This window comes from Anser brachyrhynchus (genome assembly GCF_964034855.1).
Source record: "Anser brachyrhynchus genome assembly, chromosome: Z".
In the NCBI taxonomy this organism is placed as follows: domain Eukaryota; kingdom Metazoa; phylum Chordata; class Aves; order Anseriformes; family Anatidae; genus Anser; species Anser brachyrhynchus.
Window position 1 is genome coordinate 20,972,338 of NC_137697.1, and position 11,582 is coordinate 20,983,919.

Sequence of the window (11,582 nt, forward strand, 5' to 3'; positions counted from 1 at the left end):
AGAATCTACTTGCTAGGGCAAAATAAGTGGATGCAGCTGCAGTTCTCTTCCCTGGGAGTAGCCCCCCTCTTACATAACTGATTGCAGGTGGCTGGAATTTGGTATTTAAAAAGACTTTTTTATTTTTTAATGTATCTGGAGAAGTTCACTCATCTGCTCTGTTTGATGGTTGCCCAAGGGCATGTAGCCCAGCTATTAGGAAAGGACATGGATGAAAATGTTCTTGCTTAGAAAAAAAAGATTGCTAGATCATAAACAAAAAATCTTCTCTCATGCAGTATCATGTGGAAGAAGAAAGATAAAACTGAAAATGTGACCCCTTTTTTTCTTCAAATAATACAGTGCCATTCAACAGACTTAATTATCCCTAAAAACACATCTATTAATTGTTACCCTGTCAATCAAACCCGTTATTAGACATGCACATGACATCACATCACAGTCTAAGAAATCTTCCTGCCAGTCAAAAACCTTTATATAGATTAATCTGATTTAAGAGGCAAGTCCTGTCTTTGACCTTTTAACCAACTTCTCTGGGTGGAAATATGAGAGGAACTGAACTCTTTCTGCGTGGTGCCAGCCTGGGACTGTGGGCTCTGGGTCGTGGCCAAGAGTTTCCCTCCTGGCCACTCTCTGCTTTACACTGCAGCACAGCCTGCAACACTTGTAGTGGGAAGGGGCTCAGACTTGGACTGCTGAGTAAATTGGCGTGGACCTCCATTGCTATAGGAGAGCTTGGACCCACCTTCCTCTGGCCTGCATGCATGGGAGTGTTAATTCTCCAACTGCCTGGGATACCATGAAGCCATGCTTCACTGAGATACATGTACTGGGTTTTGAGATGACACAGTCCATATCAAGCACACTGCATAGACCCAGCACATTGCTGTGACTGTACACCCATGGGAGTGCCTGCTGCAGTAGGGGAGACCTGTGAGCCTTTGCCCCAGGAGGAAATAGCTGCTCTGCCAAGGGGAAAGTGCACGTCTCAAAAGAGTAGGCACTGTACTGACAGCACGGGGAGATTGCCAGCCTATGTATAGGGATGCCAAGGATGAGGAGTTATGCACCAGGATTTGAAAGGTAGTCCTATCCAGATTTCCCAGACCAAATAGGTGTGCATGGTATTCTCCTTTCCCACAACCCCAGGCCACTTTGTTTCTCACCTTTAAGAGCAGGAACTGTTGTTGTAGGATGATGATTATTCCACTGGGCTTGACACTGCCTACGGTGCTGTAGAGCAAAAGAAATGTTGCCTTCCAGTTGACATGGACAGTAAGTCAGAGCTTGGAGGGACTGCTCCCTTTCAAAGCACCGGTGGTGTCACATGCAGTGTTTTGAGATCAGCAGTTGGACACCAAATCTGAAGAGGTTATAAATTTATTTACCAATAGTGCATGAAGCTTTGTGCATCAAGTTGCACTGCCACTTCAAGTATCCTTTGAACTGAAATAAAAGCAAAAGGCAAAGGCTGAGGCTTTCAAGATAATGCCATTTATCTTCTCAAAATCTGCTTTTTAGATGTCAGGGAAAACAATTTCACAATAGCTAGAAAATATCTTGTCTGGCATCACTGGATTTTTATTGGTCTTTAATGTAACTTGAAAATATTAGGCCATATTGCAGTGTTCACTTTTCTATTGATTTTTCAGACAGTCTGGTAACACAAATGAAAAAATGCCCATAATTAGACGTCTTTCCTAAAGCTGAAAGACTTTGGAGGAACCCACACAACAAGCTTCCTCTTCATGTAAAACTTTAAAGTGGCTCCTGGATTTGTGAACTACAGGAAAACTTGAAGTCAGCAAGAAAAGTGTCAGTAAACAATGAGAAAAAAAATAGTAGCTTCATGTTTAAAGAAGATAGCTTTACTTTTAAGAGCAGCTAAATCAAAAAGTTCATGTCTACAGGACAAAACGTCTGTAGTGAGGTTGGTCACACAAACACCCTCCTGCATAGCCAGCGAGAGTGGCTACAATGCAGTTCTCCATCCTGAAGCTTGCTTACAGAAAAGAAGATTGCTGACAGCTTTTTTTCTCCTTCTTTTTTTTTTTTTTCTTCTCTCCCCCACCCCCCCTCTGGTTCTGAGGCAATTCAAAACTTTGATGTGATCTTCCCCAGAAAAAGGAAGATTTTAGGCATCTCTCCTGGCAGTGGTATCTGCAAATGCAGCAGTGGTTGTCATGGGCAGGAGAAGAATGACTGAGGAATGACCTCCTGGTGCAGTGGGTCAGCCCACAGTTAGCCCAGGGTTGGGATGGCAAGTGCCTTGCCCCAAGACCCCAGGTTGTGCCAGGGGTTTTTGTTTTCTAGAATTTGAATGTGCTTTGTAGCATTTTCTCCTCTGGTCTCTGGTTTTATGTATGGAATACTTTCTTCTTGGGTGATGATAGAGTTTAACAGTTGTTCTTGTAGTTAAAACAGCAACCAGGAAAACCTAACCAGCAAAGCCAAACAGTCATTTATGAAGTTTTATAAAACTTTTGTTGGAATAAAAATCATCTGAGTCATTCTCCTCTGGATCTTATGCAAGCAAGCCCCTTTTGCAGAGGAATGAGGGGGCACTCAGTCTGCAGTCAGTTCCGCTGATGAAATGGCTCCACAGACCCTCTTCAGCAGGGCAGCATCTCTCCCTGTCTGACCCCAGCTGTGACTTCCCACAGCTATGCTCAACACACAAACTGCTGAGTGTCTAGGGTCCCACCAAGGATAGGCAGGGGGGTTATGGACTAGCTGAAGCTTCTTTCCAGAAAGGTTTTTACTTGAAAGTTGTAATGGGCAAACAAGTCCTCACTGAGACAGCCTGAGTCCTTGTAGCTTTGGGGTGAAGGTTTAGACTGTGTTCCTCTCCCTTCCACCCAAGAAGGGGAAACTCTGGGAGACCAGAAACAGTCTGCAGGACCATGAAAGAAGTCTTGGACTTTCTGGCTGGTCCTGCTGCCACCCTTGTCCAAGAACTGCAATGATATTAAAGTGCATGACATCACAGGGGGCAAAAAGTTGTGCAATTGTTGCCAGTTTAATACTTTTTGCCATGCTGCTGTATCAGACCTTCTGTGAATACTATATGACTTCTGTTATGTTAAAGAGCCTCTACCACCACCCCAAACTTGCCTTTTTTTTTGACCTCTTACACAAACAGAAAATCTTCACTTAATTCAGACACCTTTTATTACAGTTTGAAGTTACCAACCAAAAAACAATAAACAATGAGAGCACTCCATGCAAGAAGAAAGCTGCAACATGCTGTCACTAAGGATTTGCAGGGGTTTGGAAGTATGTTTAAACAGGAATCTAGATATACACTTATTTCAGTCCAAGGATGGGTTAACACTGAAACATTTCTCTCTCCATGTCTGGCTGTGGGATCCCACTGCCCCTTTTACACCACATCCATGCAGCGAGTTGGATCAGCACATGAAGAAATTATTGTTCCGTCAGATGACTCATATGATGAAGCTGTACTCTGGGATCCCATCATGAAATCCTCCACAAGTGGTCCTCTAAAAGCCCTCCTCTTAAGGGTGCCAGAATAGTGAAAGCAGCAGGCATTTACATTTCCCCTGAAGACCCAGTTCTTCCATCAACCCTCAGAGCAGCTTGCTAAAACCTCTATGTATTTGAATAATTTATCATATGAATAAATTCATTTATGCCGAACAAAGAGGTGGACCACTGGGATGCAGTAATGCCAACACAACAAAATGGAAGCTGGGGAGATTGGGGGAAATGAACCCATAATCACGGCAAGCAATGCCATCTGCTCAGGCGACAGGAGGCAGCTGTGACCATAGCTGAAATACGAGAGTGCTGGGAGGTATGGAGCAGCAACTAAAAAGGGCGTTAGAATAAGCAGAGCTGATCAGAAAACAAACAGCTTTCTGTGACCTGCAGAAACATGTTCATTACAGAATGACTGAAAACTAAATTGCAAATTCTATGTCTCATTCCAAATTTTCCAATTCTGAAAGTATGTAAGCAACATTCATGTTCCTTTTACTTCCCGCTCCACTGACACTTATGAAATTGAAGTCTTAACTCCTGCCAAGTGCTCTGCCACCCCAAGCCCAGGACCTGGGAAACTGATGAATGTGTGTTACAGACACCTGCAGTGCAAAGGCTGAGAATACTAAAAGCCAGATCTCAAGTAGTGCAAGATGTCTTTGGTCCAGCTTACACCAGTTGTTGATCTGGTCTATAGCTGTCTTATTGCAGTAGCAGTTTGACTGATGATGGTTTGCATTCACTAAATGTTGATAAGCACTAGCTAACTAGACATACTTCATTGCATTTGTGGTGAAGAGATTGATTGTATTGAGCATTTTTAAAATCCTTCTTCCTTTAGTTGTTCTTCAAAGAAATCATTACATGCCACAGTCAGAGCTGCAACCAGAGTCATAAATTCATTAAAATCCACTTCATTGTCTTTATTGGAGTCCAGATCCTTCATAATCTTATCGACCAGAAGGGGATCATTTTGGCCCTAAGAGAAAAAAAGTGTTTTAGCAGGGCAGATCTTGAATGGATAATTACAACACACCTGACGGTGCAGCCCACCGGTATGACACAAGCCCATATGCTATTAAATAAAAGTGTGAGTGAAATATGCACCCAAATACTAATATACCATGAGTCATAACATTAAAAACGTAGGTCTGGAGTCCCAAAGGTACGCAGCTACAGAAACTGTAACAGTGCAACTCTTAGAAGGAATACAAGTACTAAATGGGCACTGAAATGAATCAAACAGGTTTTAGGAGCTGCTGAGCGCAAGTCTGATCTGTAATGTGCAATAAATAAATAAATAAAAATTGAAATTTCTCTGCATCATCCCTAACAAATAGTACTTTGCTCTTCAAGAGACTGTTTATAAGTGGTCATATTATACCTCCATTCATCACATTCAGAATATCTCTACTTAACAAACAACACATCCTATTCAGTGGGATTAAGGACAGTCAATCTCATGAAAATAAATCAATAACCAAGATTAAAAGAAAATCCAATTCAAGGAAATGGATACAATGTATAAAAAAATCCTACTGATGGTGATAGGGTCCACAAAAATCCTTACAATTTAGAGGATACAGAAAAACTATTATGGATCAGGTCATTATTCCATCAAGTGTCAATGCTGTGTAATGAAGAACACAGCAAACATGTAAAGAGATATTCATATCAAAATACTTATCCCTGAATGGTTATCTTAGTAACACTGTGGGACACATAAGCAGCTCTAGTATGTCTGTGGTTTCCCATAAACCTGAGTAACAGCTGGGTATGATTTAGTTAGGCCTCCAAGAACATAATGGACCTTGGATCTCACCTATTGCATGACCATAGTGTCATAGTTTTGGCTGGGACAGAGTTAATTTTCTTCATAGAGACCCACACAATGCTGTAGTTTGGATTTTTGATGAAGAGAGTGTTGAAAACACACCAATGTTTTAGATGTTGCAGTGCGGTGCTCACACTGAGACAAGGATGTTTCAGCTCCTCATGCTGCCCTGCCATTGAGGAGGCTGGGGGTGCACAAGGAGCTGGGAGGGGACACAGCCAGGACAGCTGGCCCAAGGGGGCCAGATGGGTGTCCCATACCACATGATATGCAAACTACTTTGTTGTTTCCTGAGAGCTGGTTGCTGAATTTGAATCTTTGAATGAGTTATTTCTGCTCTATTACTAAAACAAACAAACAAACAAATGAATAAAGCCTGATACAGCATCAATTTTGTTACTAGTTTTGGCTGCTGCTGGCCCTTCTGTCCAAAAGCACAGCAAGCAAGGCAAAAAGTGCCTGTCTTATGGCACATAGCAGAGAACTGGGAGCCCAGATCACCCCCTGAAAACACACTTTTCAAATGCGAAATTTGATCTCATCTCCTTCTCTCCAGCTCTGCAAAGACAGTTGTCATCTGAGAGGCTATGGCAGGATGTTTGCTGTGTAAGGAGATGCTATTCCTGAACACTTTGATAGCTGCTTATCTCACCGGTGAAACAGAAACTCAAGAGACTCAGGAGCTGCATCTTACTGAAAGGAAGTCAGTGAGCTCACTGGTGAGGAGTTCCTTGAGTTCTGCTTTACTGAGCTTGTATCTGTCTCCTTCTTTGCCAGAGTAGTGATGAAAAATCCTGATCAAGGTGTTCATAGCATCCTCCAGTGGTGTGGACATAGCAGCAAGCAGGAGAGCTGTGGGACAAAGACCCAGAATCAGTGGCATGGCAGAGGAGTCAAAGTCTTTCCTTGGGGAAGGGATGGAGAGCTAGCTGGAGACGGAAATTGTTACCAGCACTGAGAAAATGGGCTTTCAGCTGACCCATCCTGTCAAATGTGTGTGAACAAGTCTAGACTGTTATAAAATAAAACATTGTCCTGAATTCATTAACATATACTTCTAAATGTAAAAAGAAAGGAAAACCTTCACTTGAGAAAGTGTTCTACCACGCATCCATTTGATATAAAAGGAAACCTCTTGCACCCATAGCTGAGAACATAAGCAGAATGAAGGTACACTGTTCATCCAAAAGTTTCCTCAGGAAAATGGGATCAATGGGAAACCACAGCCAAAGAACATTTATACAGAAGGCTCCTAACATACCTGATTCTAAGGTGATGAGACACCAATCATAAAGAGACGCAAGGGTAGGAGCAATGGCTTTCACTTTATTTGGAATTGCTTGTTTGGGATGATTTTTTCTCCCTGTAAATTACCTGGAATAAACAACTATGAGCTAGGCACACCAGAGAGTTTGCTTCATCAAGCATGCAGTAAGAAAATAGAAAGGGAAGCACCACTAAAACTTAAAAAAGATGGAAATGCAATTCATTATTAAGTATCTGACTCAAAGAATAACTAGAATTAGAAATCAGGTGAAAGGAAACACGTTGTTTTGATTAAGCCCCAGGAGAAAGCTTAAAACAAACAAACAAACAAACGAAAAAAACACAAAAACAAACAAACAACAACAACAACAAAAAACAGAACCAAATTCAAGGTAAGACTGGAGTTATAAAGAAACAGTATTACTGCTTACCTGCTTTACAGGCTAACTGAAGTATTTGCAAGAAAACACTCAGATCAGAAGGTGATAGTCACCTTCTGTTCAAAACTCATGCACAGACACTTGTTTATCAGGCTGAGAGGGTGGATTAGAGATGGTCGTATAATTGTCACAAGGATGACAGGGCTTCTGTTTCCCTCTGTATTTACCTACCGTGTTCAACAAAAGCCGCTTGCTCTAAATAGGTCACTAAAATATTTACTAGGCAGCACAGAGGGCTGTGTGTGGAACATAAAATATATTTTTTATAATTTGACATTTTACAAAAATGCACATCTGGGATTCTGAAAGTCAAAATTAGAAAATGCTAACAATAAAAGTCAGTATAAAATAACTTTTTCCCATTTTCAAAAAAAAAAATAATATATATATATATTTCTAATCTCTCTGCACTTCTACAGCAGTGGGCCTAAATGCTGAGGTACTGGCAGCCCATCCTCAAGGATATCTGAGCATCCAAAAGTGGGCTTGTAGATGAGTTTGCAACAAATCCCTTGAGACATTTATTTTTACTGTCAGACGTCTCAATAAGCCTAAAATGTTGGCTCTTGATGAATGAAGTTCTTGCCATACTACACATGTCCTCCAGACAAAACCAGTTTCAGACACAGGTGTATCTGGAATTGCTCAGACTGGTAGACTTGGTTTAATTTTTGTCAACTCAGTTGAAATGAACTGAAGAGGCAAACGTGCTCTGAGGACAGCATCCTGCTTTCAGACTGTGGATCCTCCACATGCTCATCTCGTACCAAGCAGGAGATGCTTTTGCAGTTCTCTGCCCTCTGAACAACTGATGCAAAATTCCCTTCAGCTTGGCTGAACAGGTTACCACATACACATCATCTCCATACTTCTATTTCTGAGCTGGTTCCCTGTGGAATAAAAAGTGCAGTTCAACATCTCTTTTACTAAGCAATATTCCCCCAAGAGGTCTTCACTTGTCCCAGCCCCAGAGACATGCCAGCCCTGCTGGGGAACACAATAAGCAGCAATTTCATCATGGTAGAGCCTACTTACCACTCAAAGCACCAAAAACCCACAGTTTTCATGACAGCCATATGAAATGGAAAGCTTCTTGCTTTTGTTTGCTTTGCCTCCATGAAGTTCTCCACCTGCTGCACACGTGTGTCCAGCTTACACAAATGGACAGATAAACAGCAACAGGTACACAGGTGTGGCTGCTTCTCACTTTTGTCCCAGCCTGGAGGACAGAGAATGGAGGTAGGCAATGTTGTTTGTTTCCAAAAGCCTCTAGGCACCTATAATTTTAAGTTCCACAGTAGAACTCAGACCACACCTCTATCTGCCTCCTTTGCCTCACGATGTGACACTTCTCTCATCCACACCATTGTGAAAAACCTCCACAACCAGAGGGGTCTCATCAGTGTCTGATGGGCAAGAGTTTTCTCTGGCAGAAAGCGGCACTAAACAGAAATGCTGGATCCCACTGTTATTGGAGGTGGCTATATGTAAAGCATTGTTACTGAAGCAATAGGCAGGCTCCTTAGGCTAGAGGTCTCTGCAGACATTACAGAAATGCAGGGTGTGCTCCTTCACCTCCCATCACTGCGGTTGTGAGTACTCACTGGGTTAGGAGGAGACAATGCTCAGTTTAATTTCAGAAAAGGTCCTGGTGGAAACCAGCCTGGAAATTTGACCTACGACAAGAGGGACCTACTCCCTCCTGGAGCCAGGTGAGCGCTCGGGAGGAGAGGTGCCCTCCATTCATCTTCTGTATGCTGGGATGGAGGTGCATGATATCAGCTGCAGCGCAACTCTCTCAGTTATATCCCTGACATATGTTGTGCCATTGCAGATGCTAAGTAAAAGCATATGGAGAGAGACTGTCTGCTGTGCAGCTACAGCTGTGTAGGGCTGTGATTCACTAATGCCCACAACTATTGCCCAGAAACATTACCCAATTAAAACTTAAAGCTTCTTTTTTTTGTTTGTCATTTATTCAACAACATCTTCACCCACAGCCAGAAAAAATACAAAAAAACACAGTTGAGTCAGTTCATTGGTATAAAATCCTCCTATTTGTGCATGTATTACATCTATTGTCTGGTTTATGAATAACATTGCAAAGTAATTACCCATGCAAGGTCTACAAGAGACCATGCAAGGTCTACTTTTGGGCAGCAAGTATAAACTTTCAGAACTGCTATCTTCACCAGGACAGAATAAAGAAGTTTTTTTTTTTCTTTTTCTTTTTTTCCATTGTCACCAGAACATCATCTCAGTAATTTATACAGTGATATAATCTGTGTATTCTCTCTCAATAGCTCCTTTCACTCCAACTAATTAGGTAAGAACTTTCTATTCCATGATGAGCGTTACACAGGGAGCAGCTGCACTGAGCTTTTTTATTTAGATGTCCGTTCAGTTTGCTCTGTCCATACCTGCCCTTTCTGGACAGGGAAATTCTGCTGGTGGCTCCAGTGACAGCAGAGATCTTCTAACTCCACTGATATCAGCTCCCAGAAGCTACTACAAGGTTCATGATTGTCAGCCCACTGCTTCGAAACCTCCATTCAAAACTCTGACACAATCTTTTTTTATATGTTATCTGGAAGCACTGAAGATAACTAAGGATAATGTGACCTGAGAGCACTCCTGTGTCAGAGCAATACATAACTATCTATCAACAGCCACCATTTCCCCTCTGATGCTCCCTTGCATTCTGGTGTCTGCCATGGTAAGCACAGAAGCAACACCGGAGCAGGCACATGGCTGACAGATGGAGCAGAACAACAGCATGATTGGAGACACAGAGAAGGTTGGTGCCTTCCCCATTCATGACTGAATTAGCCTGTTACAACTAGCCAAGTAATGGAAGCGTTGGTGAGAAGGCACCTTGGAGGTGTCTAATCCCACCTTTCGCTCAAAGTGGAATGATCAGAGAACTAGAGAATCACAAAACAGTTAGGGTTGGAAGGGATGTCTGGGAATGATCTGGTCCTGACCTAGAGCACGCTGCACAGGATCATGACTGGGCGAGTTCTGAGTATCTCCAGAGAAGGAGACTCCATGACCTCTCTGGGCAGCCTGTTCCAGTGCTCTGTCACCCTTACAGTAAAGAAGTTAAAGTAAGAAGTTAACTTACTTACAGTAAGAAGTTAAAGCAAGGCCTCACAAGGGCTGAGTAGAGGGGGAGGATCACCTCCCTTGACCTGCTGGGAATGCTCTTCCTAAAGCACCCCAGGACAGCATTGGCCTTCTCGGCCACAAGGGCACATTGCTGGCTCGTGGTTGACTTGTTTTTCACCAGGACGCCCAAGTCCCTCTCTGCAGAGCTGCTCTCCAGTGGGTCAGCCCCCAGCCTGTACTGGTGCCTGGGGTTATTCTCCCCTAGGTGCAGGACCCTGCACCTGCCCTTGTTGAACTTCATGAGGTTCCTCTCGGCCCAGCTCTCTGGCCTGTCCAGGTCTCTCTGAATGGCAGCACAGCCCTCTGGTGTACCACACCTCACAGTTTTGTGTCATCATCAAACATGCCGAGGGTTCACTCTGTCCCTTCATTCAGGCCACTGATGAGTAAGTTGAACAGGTCTGGACCCAGTACTGACCTCCCTAGGGACACTGCTAGCTACCAGCCTCCAACCAGACTGCATCGCTGATCACAGCCCTCTGAGCTCTGCCATTCAGGTGGTTCTCAATCCACCTCACTGTCCACTCCCCTAACACACAATTCCTGAGCTTACCTATGAAGATGTTGTGGGAGACAGTGTCAAAAGCCTTGCTGAAGTCAAGGCAGACAACAGCCACTGCTCTCCCCTCATCTACCCAGCCAATCATTCCATCATGGAAGGCTCTCAGATTGGTTAAGAATGATTTCCCCTCGGGGAATGCATGCTGACTACTCCTGATCACCTTCTTTTCCTCCACATCATTAGAGAAGACCTCCAGGATGAGCTGTTCCATCACCTGTCCAGGGATGGAGGCGAGGCTGACTGGCCTGTAGTTTCCTGAGTCCTCCTTCTTGTCCTTTTTGAAGGCTGGCATGACACTGGCATGACATTCCAGACCTCAGGCACCTCCCCTGTTCTCCACAACCTTTCGAAGATGTTGGATGGTGGCGTACCGATAACATTGGCCAGCTCCCTCAGCACTTGTGAGTGCGTCCTATCCGGGCCCAGGGATTTGTGGCTATGATATTTGCCTAAATGATCTCTAACCCGATCCTCCCCAGCCAAGAGAAAGTCTGCCTTTCTCCACACTTTCTCTTGTGTCCAAAGGGTCTAGGATTCCTTGGGGCTGGCCTTCACAGTAAAAGCTGAAGCAGAGAAGGCATCTGGTAACTCTGCCTTCTCTGTATCCTATGTCACAAGGGCACCCTTCCATTCAGCAACAGGCCCACATTTTCCCTAGTTTTCTTCTTGTTACCAATGTATGGTCACAGCCAAAGAGTATGTTCCCCAGCGATGCAGCACATCTTTGAACCGTAAAACTACTTACACTGACAAATTACATTTTATTACTATTTAATAGAGAACACAAGTGAAATAGTAAATAGTACTT

General features: G+C 43.4%; 1 protein-coding gene across 4 annotated transcripts; it reads right to left on the minus strand.

Moving 5' to 3' along the window:
• Positions 1-2,512: 2,512 nt before the first annotated feature.
• S100Z (S100 calcium binding protein Z) lies at positions 2,513-8,393 on the minus strand. Of its 4 annotated transcripts, XM_080572694.1 has the most exons (4): positions 7,036-8,393; positions 6,600-6,701; positions 6,033-6,190; positions 2,513-4,483 (listed from the first exon to the last, which is right to left on the minus strand). In XM_080572694.1, exons 3-4 carry the CDS (start codon positions 6,171-6,173, stop codon positions 4,325-4,327), a joined length of 300 nt encoding a protein of 99 aa, XP_080428820.1. In that variant the 5' UTR covers positions 6,174-6,190; positions 6,600-6,701; positions 7,036-8,393; the 3' UTR covers positions 2,513-4,324. The 4 variants fall into 4 exon arrangements, with proteins under 4 accessions (XP_080428820.1, XP_080428822.1, XP_080428821.1 ...); XM_080572696.1 differs by lacking the exon at positions 6,600-6,701 and having other exon boundaries at positions 8,080-8,393; XM_080572695.1 differs by lacking the exon at positions 7,036-8,393 and having other exon boundaries at positions 6,600-6,805.
• Between the last annotated feature and the right edge of the window lie 3,189 nt (positions 8,394-11,582).